Raw genomic sequence first — 24,960 nt, forward strand, 5'->3', positions numbered from 1 at the left:
AGACTCATGGTGTTCCTCACATACTGGTACTACTCTCAGGCAACGCGGACTCATGGTTTTCCTCACATACTGGTACTACTCTCAGGCAACGCGGACTCATGGTTTTCCTCACATACTGGTACTACTCTCAGACAATGCAGACTCATTGTTTTCCTCACATACTGGTACTACTCTCAGGCAATGCAGACTCATGGTGTTCCTCACATACTGGTACTACTCTCAGGCAACGCAGACTCATGGTGTTCCTCACATAGTGCTACTAATCATAGGCAATGTAGACCCACAGTGTATCATACATTATGGTAATGCCCACGGGCAACTCAAATCCATGGTGTTCCTCACATACTGGTACTACTCTCAGGCAACGCAGACTCATTGTTTTCCTCACATACTGGTACTACTCTCAGGCAACGCAGACCCATGGTGTTCCTCACATACTGGTACTACTCTCAGGCAACGCAGACTCATTGTTTTCCTCACATACTGGTACTACTTGCAGGCAACGCAGACTCATTGTTTTCCTCACATACTGGTACTACTCTCGGGCAACGCAGACTCATGGTGTTCCTCACATACTGGTACTACTCTCAGGCAATGCAGACTCATGGTGTTCCTCACATACTGGTACTACTCTCAGGCAATGCAGACTCATGGTGTTCCTCACATACTGGTACTACTCTCAGACAACGCAGACCCATGGTGTTCCTCACATACTGGTACTACTCTCAGACAACGCAGACTCATTGTTTTCCTCACATACTGGTACTACTCTCGGGCAACGCAGACTCATGGTGTTCCTCACATACTGGTACTACTCTCAGGCAACGCGGACTCATGGTTTTCCTCACATACTGGTACTACTCTCAGGCAATGCAGACTCATGGTGTTCCTCACATACTGGTACTACTCTCAGACAACGCAGACCCATGGTGTTCCTCACATACTGGTACTACTCTCAGACAACGCAGACTCATTGTTTTCCTCACATACTGGTACTACTCTCGGGCAATGCAGACTCATGGTGTTCCTCACATACTGGTACTACTCTCAGGCAATGCAGACTCATGGTGTTCCTCACATACTGGTACTACTCTCAGACAACGCAGACTCATGGTGTTCCTCACATACTGGTACTACTCTCAGGCAACGCAGACTCATGGTGTTCCTCACATACTGGTACTACTCTCAGACAACGCAGACTCATGGTGTTCCTCACATACTGGTACTACTCTCAGGCAATGCAGACTCATGGTGTTCCTCACATACTGGTACTACTCTCAGGCAACGCGGACTCATTGTTTTCCTCACATACTGGTACTACTCTCAGGCAATGCAGACTCATTGTTTTCCTCACATACTGGTACTACTTGCAGGCAACGCAGACTCATGGTGTTCCTCACATACTGGTACTACTTGCAGGCAACGCAGACTCATTGTTTTCCTCACATACTGGTACTACTCTCAGGCAACGCAGACCCATGGTGTTCCTCACATACTGGTACTACTCGCAGGCAACGCAGACATTGTTTTCCTCACATACTGGTACTACTCTCAGGCAACGCAGACCCATGGTGTTCCTCACATTGTGGGACTAATCATAGGCTATGTAGCCCCACAGTGTATCACATGTTATGGTAATGCCCACAGGCAACACAAATCCAGGGTGTTCCTCACATACTGGTACTACTCACAAGCAACGCTGACCCAAGGTGATCCTCACATAGTGCTACTAATCATACCATACCTGCCAACTTTACAAAACAAAAAATCAGGTGATTCTGATATGAAAATCAGGTAAAAACAGGAGATACAATTTGTCAAAACTGCTTATTCTACATGTCTTGCGCAATACAGTACTATGATATATTTATAACACTTATTGTCTCAAAGCCCGACAGTTGCTATACGAGGCTACAAGGCTAAAAATTACACATCTCCATTCCCTCACAGGGAGTATGTGAGCGAGATGATTGGTCTCTGGTAAGCCTACTGAAAATAGAATGAACTCGTGCTCCACACGTATGTAACGGTCATGCACTTAAATGCCATTACTTAGCAAATGCATAGATTAATATATTGCATCACGCGCTCGTGCTATTTTCAAAGCGCAATGCTATTTGGATCAAATAACTAGCTGATGTACCCGTGCTTCGCTACGGAGTTCTCAGAAAGACTGTCCTTATAGTTTTCTTAACCGAAGTCAACATAGGTCATTACAATGACGTCAGTATGAACGTCGCGATTAAAAGCAATGCTTCATATGAAATATTCACTGTTTTCTCACTTTTAGCAAAAAGTACTACGGTATCGATCTAACAGTTCAAAGTTTCAGAGGTAGAATGACCAGGCTGCAGACAACCGCAAACACTCCTGTTTAATTATTTCGTTTAAGTGTGCACACTCCTCATTTCAACCACTGCCTCAGAGTAGGGATCGAATTGCTGGAATATTATGATGATCCACTGTGTTCCGTACCAGTAGTATCAGAAAATTTATGAACCAGAGGGATGGCATGCTGTTATACTCAATACGCAGCAGTAATCCCATCTGTTGGAGATAAATGGCAGCAGAATACACAAAGCACATCACAACAAACAATGGTCAATGTAATGTTATTGTTGAAAAATTTTATGAGCTTTCTATATTGGAGGCCTTCAAATTTAGTTTTCTTCTGAATTTGTGATATTAAAGCATCTAATGTAAAGTGAGTCCTCCTTTCTTTTCATGACTCCCTTTTGTGTTATTATTCAAGCGATCGTTCCTAAATGACTTTTTTCTCATTCTTATAATCATCTTCAAAATTTAATCACCATCACCACCAATATTATTATAGTCGGTACGGTAAAGCTGAATAAGGCATAAATAATCTGATATTGTATTCTCTATAACTTTTGTCATGCAATACTTTTGGATATGACCAGTAAGATAGGTGATTAAAAATTAAATTTTTGGCACCTTCCCCTAAACTACCATTTCACTCAGCGTGAATAAAATTATTTATGGCCTAGATTGTAGCGACTTATTCTCGAATGTTATATAGGGATTTTCATTAAATTCTCTTCAGCAGTTTTCTCGTGATGAGCGTACATACATACATACATACATATATACAGACAGACTGACAGAAATTATGGAAAATTAAAACGTGCATTTCCCCTTGTTACTGTGGTTACGACCGGTATGGAAATATCGTTCTCTTTAAATTCTGAGCATTTATATTGAGATAAATTAAAATTAGTCAGAATTGTCTCCAAATAGCTCCTTAAATCTCTAGAAAAGTCATTAGTCATTATCATGGAAATTCTGTCCCTAATTACTAAGAAAGACTCCATATTTAGCGACTAGTCTCTAGAATCGACCAAAGAGAATGGTGTGAACGAACACGAACATAGCACGCGAGAACAAGAGATTGACAATCAATATACGCGTCGCAATAACATTGCATATTCGCACACATTTCTCACAGTAATAAACGTTGATATTTCATTTGAAAGCAGCCAATGAACAGAAGACTTCCGGTCACTGGCGTAAAAAAACTGAAGTGGCGGGATATGAAAACAAATGTTTGAAGTTCAAAAAAAAATTAAGCTAAAATCGGGAGATATAACAGAATAATCGGGAGGCGGAAAAAACTGTCAAAGATCGGGAGTCTCCCGCCTAAATCGCGAAAGTTGGCAAGTATGTCGTAGGCAATGTAGACCCGCGGAGTATCACACGTTATAGTAATGCAAATCCATGGTGTTCCTCACATATTGGTACTACTCACAAGCAACGCCGACCCATGGTGGTCCTAACATAGTTGTACTAATCATAGGCAAAGTGGGCAAGGAATAACATGCTTTTGTTTTTTCAGCATGTCCAAAGGTGGATAGCAACATATGAGCTCCTAAAATAAATTGTAGGATTTAAGCTCCTCAGTTCGATGTGGATATATGAAGTCTATAGAAAAAAGGAAAATTAGTTAGAAATAAAAGGGTGTGTGTGTGTGTGTGTGTGTGTGTGTGTGTGTGTGTGTGTGTGTGTGTGTGTGTGAATTGGTAAGTTAAAAAACAAGTAATATTATGAGGCTCACCTTGTTCAGCTTGCCGTGGTGGCTAGACGTGTTTAGAGGAGCTAATAAATGAAATATAAGTGGAAGTAAGGACAGATAATGAGCAGAGGTAGGAGAAAGGGGGAAGGATTAAGGGATGTGGCGGTTAAGGTGGATCAGGGGAGCGTTGTGGTAGGGGGAAGTAGCGCGAGAAAGTGTTGTGTATGACGCGAAAGATCGACCGCCTACCTGTCAACTTGAAGCTTTTAAAAACCAAGATAAGAAAGTCAAAATGGATGTTTGGTTTTTCAGATAAGTCACTAAGGTTTAGGTTAGGATTAAGAAATTGATTGGGGTGTATAAAATAGTGATATCAAGACACTGAGAATTTCAATATCTTGGTGTAACGTAGTGAAATTATGTTTTTCGTCCTGCATGTGTTGCCCTACTGCCGAAAACCTATTGTATTTTATCGCATTAATGTGTTGTGAGTATCTAATTTTAAAGTTGCGTCCGGTTTGCTCTATGTAACAAGAATTGCAGTTACTGCATTTAAACTGGTATACACCTGACCTTGAAAAGATGTTAGTTCTGTTTAATGAATTGGAGTTATGTACCACTTCCATGTTTCTATTATTAGTTTGAAAGGAAATCCTGGCAATGCTGAAGGTAAAGGTGGAGTAAGCTGCTGGTTTAGGATTGTCATTTAATATAATAGAGTTCTATGTGGTCGGTGTTTAAATTTATCGATTATTCGTTGAACAAAAAATGTGTTGTAACCATTTAATTTAGCGATGGAGCAGATGATAGTAAGTTCCTTATTTAAGTTATCTTTGGGCAACGGTATTTTGAAAGCGCGGTCAACCATACTGTTGTAAGAGGCACACTTATGTGTTTGTGGGTGTGAAGAACTGTTTGTGTGGGTTTCCTGTAAATCATATACGATAATGAATAAGGTAGTCTGCTTATTGTTATATATCGAAAGTTGATTGATCTGTTGGATTCAGTTTCAAGGGTGAATTTAATATGGGGATTGATCTTGTTGAGATTATTCAGAGTGGAGGACGCATTAACAATTCTATCATCTCGTACCTCTGCTCATTATCTGTCCTTACTTCCACTTATACTTCATTTATTAGCTCCTCTAAACACGTCTAGCCACCACGGTTAGCTGAACAAGGTGAGCCTCATAATATTACTCATTTTTTAACTTACCAATTTCCCTCCGTTTTTATTTCTAACTAATTTTCCTTTTTTCTACAGACTTCATATATCCACATCAAACTCACAAAAATGTAAACTTCCCTGTCTTATATTAGGACCAAAACAATAAGAGGCAATCCCAAGACCTCCCATGGCAACATCTGCTCTGGTCTTGATAACATAATCGTCGATACCGTAACATTAAAATACTAGATTTGTGTTAAGTATCGATTCCTGCCTGAAAGCCTAGTGACTATACAGTGCTCTGAGGGAAGTGCCGAAAACCTATTCGCCAATACAATAGAGAACATCTAACGCTGGACATATTGTAGACGTTTTAAAAGTACAAAAATTTGACAAAACTCATTCCATCTTCAAGTAGAGCTGTCGAAATGCGCTCTGTCTGCACTGTCTGCTTTAGGATTCTCGAAACAAAATAGTCTCTTATGCAAGTTCACCGCCGATCGCTTTTCCAGTACCTACAGTATTTATCGTAATGACAGGACCTTTACACCAAGATCCATAAGTATACCGTAGTCTTCCTTTCGTGTCTTGAAAAATACTCTATCAAAGATTTAGCGTTGATGGGACTGAAATTTCTGAACGGTTGATCCGGGAAATAGTTTCTTCGAGGAGTGGATAAGGCGGGATTTTTACAACGTGATTTACTAAGGATGCTCGTGGGACCGTGTAATTTGAACGAATAATCTGGGAGAACGTAGTTTCCGGGAACGTATAATCGACGTTCTACTGTATGTGATTTCAACGCTCACAGCAGGAGTGTACAACACTTGTCATTTTGCTTATGAACTTCAATTAAAAATTTTACCTTTGTGAAAAGTGTTAAATTTTTACACGGAACCTTTAGTTCTTATCCATTAATTCAACATCATTATATGAGATTTCAACACTCACAGCAGGAGTGTGCAAGACTGTCACGTTGCTTATGAACTTCAATTGAATATTTCATCTTCATGAAAGTGTTATATCCTTTAGAGTGTGAACGTTGTCATATATTTTGTGTTATGTGTGTTGATAACTGTATACCTTTTGCCCTGTTCTTTCAATCGGCTGATGATTGCACCAAATGTGTCGAAACTGGTCCCGAATTAAACATGTTGTAACGTAAGTTTGTGCAACTGTATATCAGTGTATTGAATAGGTGGAACCTCTTAACTCTCTTTTTAGTATTGTGATTCTCAGTTCAATTCGGAATAATTATGAAGTTTCTGACTTTAAGGGCTGATTGTATAAACATCATTGACTGGAGATCAGTTTTAATCTAAGTTCAGAAAATGATCTAAGATCAGACTGGTGTCATGTTGTATAACACTAATCTAAGATCAACTAATTGAAATTCAATTTGGATCTCAGTTCATATGTGAGTGCTTGGCAACAGTGCAAAAACAGCTGAGTATTGCGAGTCACGTTGAGCAGTGTGAATCTCATATCCTTCGTATTCTGTGAGCCGAGTGAAAAAAAAAAAAAAAAAGACTGAAATGAAGCAGAAAATGGACCGTTCTAATTATTCCAAGGAGGACAAGGATGCTCTAGTTGACGTCGTACCGGGCGAGTTGGCTGTGCGGTTAGAGGCGCACAGCTGTGAGCTTGAATCTGGGAGATAGTGGGTTCGAGTCCCACTGTTGGCAGCCCAGAAGATGGTTTTCCGTGGTTTCCCATCTTCACACCAGGCTAATGCTGGTGCTGTACCTAAATTAAGGCCACGACTGCTTCCTTCCCACTCCTAGGTCTATCCCATCGTCGGCATAAGACCTATCTGTGTCGGTGCGACGTAAAGGCAATTCTAAAAAAAAACAAAAAAAAAAAACCACGAGGTATCTTCACTCTTAACCGCATACTGAAACAAGGGAACCATCTTTACACACCCCAAATGTTCTGTCCATTGCTGACCTGGTTGCTTTATGCGCTCGATTATAAGCTCGTTCTGCAGTCGTTTAGGCATGAGGTACTGCAGTTAGCAGGTAACGACAACATTGATAGCCATTGTCTCCCAGAAGGAGGCCTATGCCTTCTGGAATGTCCCTTTTTGAACTGAGCATGCACTTGTAAATTAATGAAGATATTGCTATTGTAAGCAGATCCTAGCCATCTTGCTATCAGCGTCACAAATAACTTGAACGAAAACCACCCATGACTTGTACGTTATAACCCCCAGGAGATAATATAGGTACAATCTATAGCGCCTACAACACCAGGGTAGTGTTGTACATCGAAAAAAATCACACATGATTTTCCTCACGTCAATTTGTTCGGAAGGCATTTTGATAAACTTGTGTTTTCGTGCAGCAATAAGATTAGATACACGATGAATCGCTCTACAGACTGTCACTGCGTCTACGTGCTGTAAATCACCAACGACTAACTCATTCGGGACAAATATTTCAGATTCCCTATATCTAAATCATTATCATATTAACTGAAAACTTCCCGTGGCAAAGAATCACAAAGTTAGTAATAACATGTGCATTGGAGAGAAAGGTTTATTTCTCTTGGTAGGTTTAACTAAAATATCACGCAAACCGAGTTCTAGCTGTTCCACGGTATCTTTTCCCAAGCGATCCCTCAGTTTAAACTTCTTATCACTCAATTCTCTCACTGGATTTCCTGTTTCACAGAACACATGGGGAGCCCGACGAAATTAATCATTTTCATCATCAGAAGATATATCCGAGAAATCAGAGTAATCAGACATCTGTAAAATACGAACGAGATAAGATAATAACGTATCGAGGTAATGTTATAGAATTATTACATTACACTGCAGTAAAAGAAGCATAATATTGCCTATATACGCACAACAACTATAGCTATACCATCTCACAAAGGAATACAAGGCAACGAATCAGCTGATCAAGCAGCAAAAGAGGCTACTAGTCTTCCAATCAACGACCGTCTGATTGCCACGCCACATTCTGATATCACTTATATCAAAATCAAACTATACGAACAATGGAAAATAAACTGGCTTAAAACTTCCACTAGCAACCTCCAAAAAATTAAAATGATATCTACGAGAACATATCCTCTCCAAAACCTCACCAGACATGAACAAGTCTTAATCTCCCGACTAAGGATAGGACATACGAAGATCACCCACAACTATCTCCTAGAAAAGAAACAACCTCCCTCCTGCAGCAAATGTAATTGCTCTTTCACTGTCAAGCATATCATCTCAGAATGTCAACTGTATGACCATTGGCGCTAACACCACAACATACCTAAGGAAATGGAACTGATACTGTTTTCTCCAGCACTGAGTCATCAAGCCATCAACTTCCTCAAAGACACTGGCTTGCACTCCAAAATCTAATTACATTATACTTATTTATTTTTTCTTTACATTTTTATAATTACAATATTATTATTACTACTATTATTCTGTAATCATATGTAAGAGTCGCGATAAGACCTTGGAGTTAAAGCGACTATAAACAACCCTAATTTAAAAAAAAAAAAACTATAGCTAGCAATGTCTGAGGTTATAGACTTCAGTGTATTTTTTTTTAACCATTTATCGTAACAACACAGGTAATATTTTATTAACAATCCGCTGTTCTTGTATCTCAAGTACAAACAACTCCTTGAACTAAGGTCAAGGAGTTTGAATGGAGAAATTTCTCCAGTACCATACAAATGTCCGAGTTTTGCGTGAACCAAGATTAAGTTCGTCTCTGATCTAAGTTCAAACGGTTTATACAATCGGCCCTAAATGCTCCAACACTCTTCGCTATATATCTAGATGCTATGCTATATGGAACATCTACAGACAACCAAGGTGTGAAGGTGATGGGGGACTGTTCAATCTGGCTAGACTTAACTCCCAAAAGCTTGCTATGATTTTCTACGTTACGGAAATGCAATATGCACATGATGCCACCGCACCTGCTGTCACACCTGATGAGCTACAACATTCAGTTGTTTCAAGAATGCTTGCAATCGTTTTGGTCTGTCCAGTAATGTTCACAAAACCAAAGTACTCGCACAGCCTGTACCTAGGTCGAACATCCCAGCTTTCAATACCTCCACTAGAGCACCACACTGTTAAGGTGTTTAAAGAGGATAAATGACAAGCCCTTCCATGTGATCTGTATGGACTGAAGTCATATGAAACACATTCACAAAGCTTTGGGAGTGATATTTATTTGGACAACACGAGTTGCAGCAGACGACGACAATGAACAGAGTCGCACAAAGAATTTCCAACATAATATGTAATTTCATATTTAAACGAGTGGAGGCAGGAATGAAATTGGAACAACAAATAAATAATTGGTTAACAGATAAAAAAACTGCAATGTATGGCTTGGGTACCGTCCAAATAAGAGCGGTTCTTATTCATGTACCATCTTTATCTTGAAATAATGCACTTTTCTTCGCTAAGTATGCTTGGAATATTCGTGCATATATGGCACACAGCGACCATCAAACGAGAGTGCTTGTGCTCAGCAACTGTGATTATAAAGTGCACAGAACAACTAGTCGAAACGTATCTTTTAAAAAACAAATCGTTTTGTAGATGTGTGCAGAAGATCTCCAGAAGTTCGCAACTGGATCAGTCTTAAACAGGAAAGGGCATTATAAAAACAGGGTCTTCAGAAACCAAAAAAACTCACTTCAGGTTAGTCCTCATAGGAGTGCGGTGTCTCGCCCACCTCAGTGAACCTTGCAAGGTTTCTGTAGAAGTGCAAGTGTCTCAGAATTTTCTTTGAAGATGCCAGGTCTAACAAAAATGAAAACCACTGCCAGCTTTTCATTTCATTCCTGTTCTTGTAGAAGGGTCTGAAGGAGTTACGAACTACGAAGTCTTATAGAATATTGGAGAGATATTTATCAAAATTTTGACTAACATTTTAAAAATTTCAAAAACCTTGCATTTTATGAATTTATGTTAATCATCAGAAATTTGAAGAGACAGGCTCTCCCTCGTCAGCCCCTGACAAGCGGGCATCAATACTCATTGAGGGGGAAGAGAAAAAACAGGTGGTAAAATCTCCTACTGGCATTTCACTGACTACTGTGTGTCAATTCATAGTGAGCGAGTCACTGTTGAAATGAGCTACTGGTGGAAACACATCAAGCGACCAGGAAGTCTCGCAAAGCATTTCACAGCTCAAAAAGCAGTAGTTTTCTCAAGCAGAGGAGGATCTACGTAACGATCGATATGCTGTTCTCCACAAAATGCTGCATTTCAAAGGATGAGCACAAGGGATCAGTGTAGCTGAGGTTCGATGATTAATTTTATGAAGAGAAAAAGATTACCTCTCCAATAAAGAACATTATGCCAAAGAAAGCTGAATGATTCCAACCAAAAAAAAATCATTGATTTTTATAACTTTGTGATTGGCAAGCGCAAAAATATCTGCTTTCCCAAATAGGAAACTCAGCTTCAATAAGCCACAAAGTATAACAAGTGGAAGCGAGAAACAACAATGTACCATAATGCTTCCCGAACAGCTGATAGCAGAAAACTTGCATCAGACACTGTTCTATCTGTTACGGAGTATTGTGGATGTGCAGAGGTGAAAGAAGGTGCTGGGATGAACAGGTCTCAATCTACGAAATTAAAGTTAATTTAAAATTTAACAAGGTTATATTTTCTTTTCAAGATTAAGAAATAACAAATATAACAGGTACTCAAAAGCCGAACAACAAATCGAGAATGTACAATTACAGAGATTACAGGATTTGGGCTCCGAGAGCCAGACACACACATCTTGAGCTATAAGCCCAACTTGACCCATATACAAGATTCAACAAAGGGGCAGAAGACCCCAATCATGCCCAGGAGCTCTTGCTCCCAATTACACAGTAAAGCCTCCTCAAGGCACGCAAAAACAATTTTTTTTTTATTTTTTTTGGGAAGAGCAACCCGCTCTCAAAGTTCCAGCCTATCAATGGCCACACCAAATTCCACCTTCAAGCTGTCCTCCAAGGACATAGACACAGGGGGTAAAAATACCCAACCTACTGAGGCCTATTCACCAAAGAAACAGGACAAATACATGGCCCCAAAATACAAACTTGAGTGGAGGCGTAACTGCACTCCTAATACATTTCTTTTAAAAACCTATTTGGCACTAGGCCGCTTATGCAAGGGCTAATCCCATACTAAAGAGGTGACTTACATACGAAAACGATTTACATTACATTAGAAGGGAAGAAACGGTTGTGAAAATAAGTTCACCTCAAAGCAATATGAGTGGGAGCTCGAGAGGGTTAAGCACTCTCTATCCCAATTTGTAGTTTAAAAAGATAGAATTGATACCAAGTGTCTTTACATTTTAGAGGAAAGTTACATGGTAAAGGCTTCGGACCTGCCCCGAGAGTTAAACTGCTGAGCTAGCAAGAAAAGAAGTTATTAAAAGGCCATTATCTGTTGGTTGAACTGCTGCCCGAAGAAAGAGGCGCTTCCCGCTCCCTGCTACATAATTTACACAATGATAGATGTTACTGAAGTGGCGCAGAGACCCGAAAATCAGCAGTTTATATACCCTCGTGGAAAGTTCGAGGCGTTACGAGAATGATAACACCCGCCCACAAGCATTTTATTGGATAATGGCAAAAACTACTACACTAGACGAAGAAGAAACACCTTATTGGTGGAAAATTAATTACAGAAATTCCTTATTGGTCAAATTCAAAACTGGCGGAAAGAAAGGGTTAATATTGCCAACTTAAACAATGACTGAAAGAAATTTAACAAAGAACAAACTTATGAACCCAAAATTTCTCCAAAAACACAGTTCGTTCACTTCGCACCAGGGTGCATAATTGTAGTCCTTCAGTAGTGCCATCTAGAAGAGAATGTCCACACTTTTTACTACAGGCAAAACAAAAATACATCGAAAACGACACAGTTCAGAAAACTTCAAAATTTACAAGTAGGGACATCTTCTGAGAAACTTGAGAATTAACATAGTAGTTAAAGTTCAGGCTTCCTCCAGTAGAGGAGTTTCAACTGGCGCAAAGTTTGAATTAGCGGCGCGGGGGTGTACCGCCCGGTACACTATCAAAAGCAAAATATCTCCAAGGGATCTACATTCGTGTCCAGGAAAAAAGGGTGGATGGAGACATCATCGTTATAGACCGTTATGCCTTTTAGCGTTCAGTCTGCAAGCCTCTGTGAATTTACTGAACGTCGCCACAATCCTCTATTTGCAACTAGTGCTGTGGCCTCATTTAGTTCTATACCTCTTATCTTTAAATTGTTAGAAAGCGAGTCTAACCACCCTCGTCTTGGTCTCCCTCTATTTCTATTACCCTCCATTTAGTGATGGTGATTTCAGGTTCATTTGTACAAGATTGGACATAAATGGTCTGGCGAAATCTAGCGGGGTCTCTTCTTCCACGCCCAGCCCTCCTCGTGTTGGACACTTTTTTTTCTTGGTGGCCACCTGACAGAAGGCAAAAAATTATTTGAAACCATGAAAACAAATTTGGCAGTTTCCTGGTCGATTGACATGGGTACTTCCACCCTTGGATATTTCAATAAATAAAGACAATTTTTTTGCTGGCATGTCATTATTATTTATGCAATGGTACTTCAGTTAATTCACATTTATTTCGCTTCAGGTTGTATTATTAGCATGTAATGGGAAGAACATTTTCCAGAGTCCGTAGTTTAAACCCAAATATTCAACTTGCCTGATGTAGAGCCTGCACTATTTGACTTTTTTATTTATTATTATTATTATTATTATTATTATTATTAATTTTTTTACAAGTTGCTTTACGTCACACTAACACAGATGGGTGAGATGGGTGAGGAATGAGCTAGGAGTGGGAAGGAAGCAGTGGGAAGGAAGCAGCTGTGGCCTTAATTAAGGTACAGCCGCAAAATCTGCCTGGTGCGAAAATGGGAAACCACGGAAAACCCTTTTCAGGGTTCCCGACAGTGGAGTTAAAACCCACTATGTTCCGAATACTGGATACTGGTCACATTCAGCAACTGGAGCTATCGAGTTTGGTTATTTGACTATTCAGAAGAAAACTTATTGCCATAATTTTATGCTAAATGATAACCGCAAATGAGTTGTTTTCATTTTGTGTATAGTATATTTGACGTATCTTGTAAATGTAAATAAATTGTAAATGAAATTTTTGTACATCTGAATTCCGTGACTAATTTACACACCCAAATCTTTTACCTGTATTTTTCATCTAAAAAGTGCATTATTTATGGGAGAAAATACAGTATGTATTTAAATGTGCAAAATGTACCAAGCTCATGTCCTAGCCTCCTTAAACGAGAAACTCAATGCGTTTTAACAGAAGAGAGGGTTAAAGAGTCGTCCTCTCGGCACTTACCTTTGGAGGAATCTATATTGGTGAACTCTTCTGACTTGAAGCGATAACCATCACCGAGTTCCAGCACAACTGCAAATGTGTAGGTGACCCCTTCTTGAAGATCACTGATGGTGAATGGAGGTCCCTTGGCAACCTCGTACTCCTTGGCATCACTCTCGTTCAGTTTGTCTCCAGGGGAAACCAGGATCTTGTAAGACCGCCTGCAAAGAGAATACCCTCTGTATTTTTAGGGTGAGATGAAGTGTATTATGTCCTTTTACAAAAGAAACAAAAAAATGATTATGCTAAACCACCCAAGAAATAATAAAGCAGTAAAAGAGTTCTGCGCGCACCCAGTAACTGCAGAATATAAAATTTTTCAGAAATAGATTTTCTGAAAACTGGAAAAACACTTGGGACCTAATAAGATTTGAACCACAGAATATGGTAATCAGACATTTTTTTTACAACTACACTAGTGTCCAAAAGTTAAGCATAAGTTACGAGTAAGCAGGGCAACAGGAAATAGATCGCAAATCGCACGACATATGCACCTACCAACCTTACGTGTTCGCTCTGTATAGGAAAGGAGTGTTCCCTGCTTTGACTAGCGGTGTAACCACACGGTAAACACAGCCAGTGCCTGCGCCCCATATTCCCTCAGTCATGTTTGCCCTGTTGTAGTAGGCGGAGTGTAGCCTCGTAGTGAACTTGACAATATAATGGCACAACAAAGCCATTTGGACCCCGCTTTGCATGGTAGAAACAGGCCAGACACAGACCGAACTCGCCGTATCCTTGAATGTGCCACAAAGTGTCATTTCCAGGCTTTGGAGACGATTGCGAGACACAGGAGATGTTAGTCATGGGCCAGTACAAGGTCGACCAAGGGTTACCACCCCACAGCAGGACCGATATCTGGCCTTAACCGCCCGATGAAATAGGAGTGCAACTGCAAGACAATTGTCAGCAGAGCTTGTAGCCGTCTCAGGGATTGCCATTTCCCAGCAAACTGTGTACCGGGGGCTCAGAACCGCAGGGCTGTTTGCCCGACATCCAGCGGTGTGCGTCCCACTCATCCAGCACAGAGACGGGCCCATTTACTGTGGAGCCGTCAATATCGAAACTGGACCATTTATGAATGGAGGCATGTGCTCTTCACAGATGAATCCCGCTTCAGTTTGCAGAATGATTCCTGTCGCACATTAATCTGGAGAAGGCCGGGTAGCCGATACAACCATAGGAACGTCGTGGAACGGGACCAGTACGGTGGTGGTGGTGCCGCCATCATGTTGAATGGCAGTACAGACCTGCACATGTTCATGGGTGGTCCAAGGAACACTTAACGCTCAGAGATATAGGGATGAGGTACTGAGACCACATGTTCGACTCTTCAGAGGTGCAGTTGCTCCAGACTTCCTCTTAATGGATGATAATGCCCGACCGCACCGCGCTGCTCTGGTGGATGAATTTCTGGCTGGGGAAGATATTCATCGCATGGACTGGCCAGAGAGGTCTGTGAATCTGAATTCTATGGAACATTCCTGGGATGCATTGGGGAGGCGAATTGCATCCCATCAGCCTCCATCAAGGACCCTCCAAGACCTTTGCATTGTCCTTTCAGAGAAATGGGATCGACTGCCACAAGAGCTCTTGGACCATCTGATAGAGAGCAAGCCACATAGCTGTGAAGCATGTGTGGTCATCAGGGGTAACCGTACACCCTACTAACAGCATATTTTGATGCATTGCCAAGCTTTGTTAATTGTTGTCAGACGTGTACCTTAGCTATCAGAATCTTTCTGACCCTGTTTCTTTGGACAAGTTGTGTGACATATTGTGTGCGAGCCAGCTTCCCTTTGTTCAGTAATCCATCTGACATTCCTACCAGGTGGTATGGCTTCGTTTAGTGATTATGCTTAACTTTTGGACACTAGTGTATATAGAATTAAATTATGGAACTTATTGTAACTATGGTGTATAGCATGTTGAGTGCTCCTCTACACATTATCCGACTATAACTGAGCTCAGTCAGAATATCCAACATAACAAAACACATTGTGCTTCAGTCTTTTCGGCAAAAAAAATAAATACTATTTGAAACAACTGTCGCTTTTCAAGCAGGCAAAAACAGTACAATACAGTGCAGCGTGGCACAAAACCGCATCAAACTCAATTTTGACCAAGGGGTGACAAAATATGTTCTGCTATGACACTCGTCAATTATGGGTAAACAGAGGACAAGGAAAAAAATCCTAATAGAGAGACGTTTGCTACAATGCAACGCTGTTCATGTCGTATGTGCCAGCAGCACAGTTGTAAGGGCCATCTCACAGAGAGTTCATGATGCGATATATCTTGTAATGTACCAGGTTCAGCAACATCTTTTATTTCTGGCATTCGTCATTTTCTAAAAAAGGTATCTGCTTTCTCTTCTAAACCACGTGGCCAAGTTGCCACATCACGGCACACAGCCCTCATAAAATATTCTCAGAAGGTATTGAAAACACACAAATAACATTTGACATGACATTAAAATGAGAAAATTAAATTATTAAGAATTAAAGAGAATAAGGAAATAAATTACCTCTTGCTGATTACAGGCTACACAGGAACCCTCCAATGATACACAGTTCTCCACTATACCTATATTTTTCCATGCCTTGTGAATCACTGCTTGCGTACACAACATTTGAACTGATTTTTCTCCTTCACAAACTGTGAAATACTTTTTGCAGAAACATAACCCTTAATCCAATGCCAGACCTTCTCAATGGCAGTGTGGGAGGTCTAATTACTTTCTGTCTACGATTTCCAGCAAACACACTCGAAAATGTGATTTGATTTGCTTCAAGAACTGTAACAGTTCACCTTTCCTCTTGTCATGATTAGAGAAAAAGATTCGAAAGAACTCTTGTATATGAGAAAATTACCGAAGAAAATGCAGATTGCAAATCATACCGAACACCACACATGCTAAGCAAGATAGCTTGACAAGACAGCCCACAACAGTGTTCCAATTTTGTGCTATATAAAAGAATGACAACTTGGGATTGGATGAATGCCTGTTTCTGCACACACAACCAATAGTCAGAGACAAAATGTAAATTTGAAAGTTACCATCCAGCATATTTTCGTCTATTCGACAGGTCAGTTTACGAAGCATCTCCACCAATTTTTATCCTGGTATTTCTCGAGTTTCGATTGTGGTCAACTCTCCGCCTTTCGTCTCTATGACAGACCTACGTCTTTTGTCTTCAAGTTGTTGTTGGTCCGTACCACCTGAGGCTGGATGACAATACGATTGTCTTTCGTAATCCACCTAATATTCTGTTTTCTTTCCAGCCATATTCCTAAGAAGTCTCATCTCAGCTGCTCATCATACATCAAATGCAGTACAAAATAGGTTTGTTAGATGGCTCTCTTGCTTATTGGTGGCAATTAGGTCTCTAACAGCTTGATGAAAGTAAGAGTATGGGCATGTAAAGCTGGTGGGAAAAGACCCTGAAAGCTTCAAGTACTCGGGAAGCATTTTACCAGGTGGATGAACTGGATCTGGCCGAGGAAGTGTGTGTATGTGACATATGGACATTGACGAAAAGGCATGGAGAATAAAATCCAGGAATGTATGCAGCAGCTTCCAGACAGAATGGAGAGAAATAGACTAGTGAACAACTGTTTGAAAGCTTCAATAAATGAATTAGAACAAAGGTAAATGAAGGAACAGAATACTTTCAGCTCTGTCCCCAAAGGCAACAACTCGCTGACACACAAAACTTGTAAGACATAACACAATCAGCCTCTCTTTCTACTGAACCACACCATGTGTAGCAACATGCAGAACTGCCAGAGTGAAATAAGGTCTCAATATTGTTTGAAGTACATGGAGAACAGTAATATTTCTCGATACTGTCACTGACCAACCTTCTCCTATACTATACTATTTTGTGGCCACTGCTCACCTATGGTACTCCAAAGTCCCCACCTCCTCTCCGACTTGTGGATCATGATGTCTTGCTTCAGTTTCCAGGCTATGCGCAAGGATGTGGTTATAATAGAATTTATATCCTGTCATAGTAGCCTTTGTTTGACATTTTTTTAAATACCATAACAGTTGCCTTACTTGGTGTTAAAATTGTGTTTGAAGTACAGAACACAAAGGGAGCAAAAGGAAGAGCCATGCGTGCCCATTGGTACATTAATCAGAGCACTGAAAAATAAAGAAATCTGTGTAATATGAAACCGAATACCTTTCATTAACAACAGTGCTGACAATTACTCAACAGGGGTCCATTCTAACTCATTTATAATACAACATTCAGACAACACACTCATGTGGACTTAAATGTTGTAAATAGTTTATTTTCTTTTTTCTTTTTTTTTTTTTTTTTTTGCTAGGGGCTTTACGTCGCACCGACACAGATAGGTTTTATGGCGACGATGGGATAGGAAAGGCTTAGGAGTTGGAAGGAAGCGGCTATGGCCTTAATTAAGGTACAGCCCCAGCATTTGCCTGGTGTGAAAATAAGAAACCCTTCAGGGCTGCCGACAGTGGGATTCGAACTCACTATCTCCCGGATGCGAGCTCTCGCCCGGTGTAAATAGTTTTAACACTGAGCCTGAAAACTGGTTATGTAATAATAGTATGCTGATATGACTGTTGGAAATAATAATAATAATAATAATAATAATAATAATAATAATAATAATAATAATAATAATAATAACAACAACATCAACAATAGACGTGAGCTCCAGTGGATGTCCAATTTTAAGAGCGAGAGGGTGGGAAGTTGTTTGAGGACTTCAAGAAATGTGATGTGAACGGGAGGCAGGAAAATCCATATTGCAGTGGCCACATATTAGTAGTCACGACGACCTCGTATGAGATAAGACTTTCTGGCACATGTACAGACAGGCCTTACAACAGCTGTGTTTAAAGGGGAAAGAGTAATCTGGCCTCCATTCCAACCTCATGTCTTCTGGACAGATAAGAACTGAAGGTCTGCATGTAAAGGGACCGACTTGTTTGAAGAGTTTTTCGTCCAGTCTTGCACAACGTGAAGGTTGGGAGGGCAGATATTTGGAAAGACTCACAATTCGTACGGTTGCATTTAACCACTGAACATGGCGTACCCTACACTGCACACCAACTCCTGAATACTCTGTTGTGGAGCGAAGTGCATTGCATATGACTAACACAGTCTGCTTTGTGGTTCTATATAGTGGCCAGTTCTTGAACTATTACAAATATACCGGTAGATGATCTCTCTTGAGTACCAGGTCTACCATGTGGCAGCTAAACGTAATCGTGGATGATATGAGTAGTGATGATTACAGTGATGTTGTTTGTAATGTGCAGGACAATTACAGTTCATTGCAGATTGAACATATCCTTAGTGTTTATGTGTTCTTAACAAATGACAAATCCACTGAAACATTTGTGTGTACATGCAGGACAATACGCTGAGTGAACAGGTGAACAATATTCCGTTGTAGAATATACAACCCATGTTGCACCGAGTTTACTCATAAGGTTTTCTCGGGACTTTTAGCAAGATCATCGGTCCAAGCTAAAAGCGAGAAATTTTGGTGTGCTGCTGAACTTAAACATGCTTAGAGGACCAATCTGAGCTTATGCCAAGTGATTTTAAATCTGGAAACAGCACACTTGTGTTTTTGTGATACTTCTCTGAAGTTTGCCAAGACTACATGTTAGGCGCTCTTCACATATAACGTAAGGATCAACTTTGGTAAGATTTTGCAATATCACCCGCTAACTGGAATATATGGCACGGCAGAGCGCCCTTTGTGCCATATTTTGTTGTATGCTGCCAACAAATTAATGAAGACAACACCAGTTTTCAGGTTTTTTTCTGGACGCCTATTTCACTGTGCATTACCAAGGCGGCAGCTTCTAGTGCCGAGTACTGTTCCATGGCAGTTTCATCCTTTCCTGGTTTCTTAAGACCTTTTAAGTTTGGAAAGTAGGTTAGGTCTACTATCTGTATGTGCATAATGCACCATCAGCATGACAGTGCAGTTTCAAGTGGAAGGAAATTAGGATTACAGCATAAACAAACATTTCAAATGATACATTTTGCTGTAGTTTCTTCATAAATCGATATACAGATGGTTTGGACATGTTAAGAAGATGGAAGAGGGAAGTGACGAGAAGACAACTCCGGTGGTTACACTCAATCAAGAAAAGACTGGAGCATCATCAACAATAAAGGTGTCATTCCTGTCAGAGTCGAAGCAGGAAAAGAGAAACTAGACATTTCAATATATCTGGCAAGCTCTGTTGAAAATATTCTTCTTGAGGAGAATGGAATAATATTGGTTTTACAAACCACTAACTATTTTAATAGTTTTTCGAGATACAGCTGGAGCATGCCAGGGTGTAGGAAGACCACTCAGGGTTAATACTCACGACATATTCTGAATCGGCGCTGGCAGCTCTCCCTCCTTCCAGTTGATGAAGAAGCTGCCGTTCTTCTCAATGAGGACCTCCAACTGATGGGGACCTTGAACTGGAGGAGCAGAGTAGTAGACTACTTGGGAAGCATTAGCACCAGGACTCGTCGTCTGTACCGTGACTGCGTACTGCCCGCCGTAGTGAACGTTGAACGAGAAGGAGAGCGCCGTGCCTGACGTCGGAAGAAGAGTTGTCGAAGATATCTTGTTCAAGTTTACCTCGCGAATGTTGATCTGAAACAGACCATTTAAACTGCAGAATTTGAGCACCAAATACAGGAGACAGCTGTCTCATTATCATAAAAAAGAGGAAAGAAATGAAAAGCAAGCGATGGGTTTTCTCTCAACTCCGCTGCAGAGTAAACCATACACTGTACGGCGGCAGACTCTATACCACTTGAGGTATAATGGAAGTGTGCATTGCAAGATGTGATTTTACTGAGAGTTGAACATTGGCCTATCAATAATTACGCTTTGCCGAAGTATTTCAAGTAATGAAAATAACCAAGTTCCGTATGGAGTAACAACAACGCTTAGCGCGCTGGCCTTAGGCCACAGAGGCCGGAGGTTCGATTCCCGGCAGGGTCGAGAACTTTAACAATAATTGGTTAATTTCTCTGGCACGGGGACTGGGTGTATGTGTTGTCTTCATCATCATTTCATCCTCATCACGACGCGCAGGTCGCCGGCGAGCCGAACATGTCCTCGGACACTCCCGGCTCTAAAAGCCATACGCCATTTCATTTCAATGCTAACAAAAGGAAACTTAATTAATATTTACACTGACATAGACCAGAAAAATAATCCCAATTAAAACCACAATGACATATCAGAGAGAGTTAATATTCTCCTACAAGTAATTTTTATCCATAGTTTCAAACTGAATACAGATCAAATTTAATGAACATAGGTTTTCGTAGTGCATTGTATTAAAATAAAAAATTAAATATGCCAACTGGATTAAAGCTACCTTATTTAACAAAGCCGAGCCAGGGCCTGTGAAGGCCTGCCTCCGACAGTGAGCAAAGAAATTCTTCAAAGGAACGTGGAAGTCACTCTGGGAGCGCTCTGGTGCCATTCCACTCCTCTTCCTTCCAGCTCTGATCCGTTTCCTTGTTCTTTCGCCTTCCAGTTCGTTTTCTTCCTGTTATAATTTGATCCACCCTTTTTACTGTTTTACTTGTGTATTATGATGGATATCTTCATTCTGGATCTTATCTCTTCTTATTTTCTGTAACACTGAACTGCCTTTTCTCACTGTCGGAGACATGCCCTGATGAAGGCCAATGTAATTTGGCAGAAAGCTCGGCTTTGTTAAATGTACATAAGTGGCTTTAATCCAGTTCGCATATTTATTTCTTTATTTTAATGCATCAAATTTGTACTTCCCTCCTCCCCCCTTTCCTCCTATCTTTCCCTTCCCCTTCCCTTTCCATGTTCCACTCCAGTCAGTGCAATGCTGTGTTATTGCTCAAATACATCTTACCAATAACGACACTCCATGGACCAAGAGGTGAGCAGACAGTTTTCTTTTCATTCTTAGGTCTTACTAAAAATAAATACAATGCAGAATAATCAGCACAAGTCCCGTACAGCACCACTCTACTCTTCAACAAGGATCTTCCAGTAGATGAGAGTAGTGAAAGTCATCATCATTGTCATCATTTTAACTGCGCCGTCATTAACATCTGTAGCTTTATATGTTTCTCAGTGCTGATGACTGAGAAACACGTTCACTTAGATATGTTGACTAAATAATCTAATAGATTAGTGTAAATTGCCAAAGTAGTTGTGAATTTATGGTTCATGCCTGCTTACCAGCTGTTGCAATGCAACCAATAGTAGAGGCTTAAATATGTTTCAACCCCGTAGAGAAACTCTCACCACTGGATTACCACATGTCGAGTAAAATACACTTCGTGTACAGTAGAACACGCAAAGTAATATGGTGCGGAGAAGTCTAAAATTTGCTGGCGAGTATGTAGGATTATAAAATAAAAGTCATATACACAGAGATCTGGAAAACGAGAATTATGTCCTCCTCTGACCACCACCACCACCACCTTTTTCTTCTTTTCAGGAGAAAGGATGATAAAAGAAAGAGATTCTCCATCACCATCTTGTTCCTCATGTCCTCCATCCAGGAGCATGCGTAACTATGGTAATTATAGGATGACATGGTGTACTTAACCCTTTTGATGCCATGCTGAAGTGCAGTGATCGCGCTAAGAGTGCCATACAATTTTAATTAAAATGCGCAAACTAAAGAAATATATTTTTCTACTTATATTTTTGGATGTAGATCTCTGGGTTTTCCCCCCCCCCTTCTTTCCCACAGCACAGAGGTGAACAGAGAACATGGAAGTGTCACTATTACTGCTACAGAGTTCCACTTTCTTAACTTAAAAATCTGTGAATTTTGGATTTGTTCCTTTTTTGAAAAAGGTAAATCTCAGATATGGTCTAACTTCTGACTTTCATAATGTATTTTTATCATGTTTATAAACCTTTGTGAAAAAATTCAATTGAATAAAAAACTAAAATTTTATCAATTCTTTATAGTAGTTTTTGAGAATTAAGAGTGCATTATGACGTCTGTGAGGTCACTCTCTAATGCATCAGTATCGAGGAACAGGGCTACCCCGTACATCAAAAGAAGGAGCCGATATAAATACATCCAGAGAGTAGAAGCGGTACTACTTATGTTGCCATTGAGGGTACAGGCAAAAGAAAAATGTCACTGATAAATCGGCTGTTTGACACTAGAATGATGTGATTATTATTGTGCACTTTGCGTCTCACTAGCACAAACATACAGCCTTACAGACCAGAGAATGGAACATGCCAGGTAGCTCCTAGCTTCTGGTGTAAAGTTTCCTTAATTCAGCAAAACAAAACATATTTAAATATCTGAATTTCTGCCACAACTTTTTGCACAGGTTAATAAAACTACATTTACTCTATTAATATGGGCTCTCAAACATTTCCTCTCTTATGGTTCTGACGATGGGCTATCCCTCATAGACGAGAATGATTGTCTTCCTGAAGAACTTAGTTTTTGTGAGATCTTAAGCGACTGTAGACGCCATTCCTAGAACCGCAGAATTTTCCGCATATTTTGCTAGTTTAGTTAAAATCCATCTCTTAAAAATTTTTTTTTGTGACAGCTGCTTAGACATTAAGGGCATACAGTTTTTCTTGGCTAATTATACATTCTAGTTACTAACATACATTAAAATAAATTCGGCTAATTCATTTTGGAACATTAAACATATTTGTGCTTGGTATGGAGGTTCATTGCAGTACAAGTCTTTGGTAAAATCTATTCAATACGGACCAAAATGAAGTTTTTGACATTAAACACCTTTGTTCTGCTATGTACTGGCTGTGTAGTTTGGTTTTTCTTCACGGGCTTACGTTGTTTTCTTGTATTACGCTTGTCAATTTCTGTTCTCTGCCTTTTTTTCTCAAAGTGCCGAGTTCCTTCCCAGACCTTACGGCGCCAGACTGTGCGGTTACTTGCAGTAGCTTCCCAGTTTTTAGTTTAATTTAGCACATTTTCATGTTGGTTTTTAGCGCATCTCTGTAACGCTTTTGTGGTCTTCCAAGTTTTCTACGACCATCCTTTAGCTGGGAGTACATAATTTGTTTTGGTAGACGGAATTCAGGCATGTGAACGATGTGGCCTGTCCAGCGAAGTTGGTGCTTGATAATCATGGCCTCAATGCTAGCGAAGTTAGCTTCTTCCAGAACACTGAAGTCAGTGCGTCTATCTTGCCATTTCACCCTCAGGATCCTTCTCAGGTAATATTGATGGGATTTTTCCAGGTATCGTATGTGCCTCCTATACATAGTCCACGTTTCACATCCATATGTAAGAGATGGTATAACGGTAGCTTTGTGCTGATATTATGATTATCAAAGACCCTTACCCGAAGACGACCAAAAGCCATACTAGCACATTTGAGGTGGTGCTGAATCTCATCATCAAGATTTGCATTTGCTGAGAGATGGCTGCCAAGGTATGGGAAATGTTCTATGTTCTTCAGAACTTTGCCTTGGACTGTGATTGCAGGACATACGGAGGTGGAGTTGGGTGCAGGCTGGTAAAGGATCTGTGTCTTTTGGATGTTAAAATGTACCTAAACAACGTAACATCAGCCTACATTTAAAATACACTTCCGTTGCAGAAACATACATACATAACACATTTTTGGATCAGGAAAGTTTACTCTGTTCAAAGATGTGAAAAACCAAAAGGAGAATATCTAAAGTCATCTGCTTAGCTGATATACAAGGTTCACTCAGAAGAATGTAGGTTGCACCCCCATCAGGAAGTCAAACAATTTAAGGAAACTCTGGCCCTACACCAAAACCAAGTACACCACCCTATTCCAGTTAGTGCTGAGGAAGACTTTACCTTCAACCCCTCCTAGGGCCTTCATGGCTTGGCTTACTCTTAAAAGATATGTAATATGTTGCACTAGGCTAAAACTCTTACCTGATAGCCAGTCTTATTGGTCATAGTTGGGCAGGAAGAATTCCAGGATACGATCATCTTTGTTTCATCCTTGGGATCTGTGTACGCCCTCACATTCTTAGGTGCGGCATTCATATTGAACTGCGTGAAGACATGGGCGGGAGGACTATCGGACAGCGGGCCCGACCCCAAGGGTCCCACTACTCCTACATCAAACACGTAAGACTCGCAGGCTGCCAGGTGAGGCACCGTGAAGTTCAGGTTCTGGGTCGTTGCCTTGGGTCCTTTCAAAATAAAATACCATAAACCGTTAGTATCACACAGTATCAGCTGTTCTCATAGTAGTTTGATGATTTCACCATTACAAAGCTTACATCAGTGTGAAAATTGGGAACCACCTGCTAGCCTCTAGTCTTAAAGATGTTTAGAGTCAAAGGCAAGCCTATCAAAAACAAAATTAAAA

The 24,960-nt window shown here is 40.4% G+C and overlaps 1 protein-coding gene across 2 annotated transcripts in view; it reads right to left on the bottom strand.

Moving 5' to 3' along the window:
* Positions 1–24,960, bottom strand: part of LOC136883521 (sortilin-related receptor) — a 698,235-nt gene that overhangs the window by 43,367 nt on the left and 629,908 nt on the right. For both annotated transcript variants that reach the window (XM_067155885.2, XM_067155884.2), the window contains exons 28-30: positions 24,519–24,781; positions 19,974–20,251; positions 13,562–13,761 (exon numbers count right to left, since the gene is read on the bottom strand). In XM_067155885.2, coding sequence (XP_067011986.2) covers positions 13,562–13,761; positions 19,974–20,251; positions 24,519–24,781 — 741 coding nt within the window. The remainder of the gene's footprint in view (positions 1–13,561; positions 13,762–19,973; positions 20,252–24,518; positions 24,782–24,960) is intronic.

Source organism: Anabrus simplex, chromosome 11 (assembly GCF_040414725.1).
Source record: "Anabrus simplex isolate iqAnaSimp1 chromosome 11, ASM4041472v1, whole genome shotgun sequence".
Lineage (NCBI taxonomy): Eukaryota > Metazoa > Arthropoda > Insecta > Orthoptera > Tettigoniidae > Anabrus > Anabrus simplex.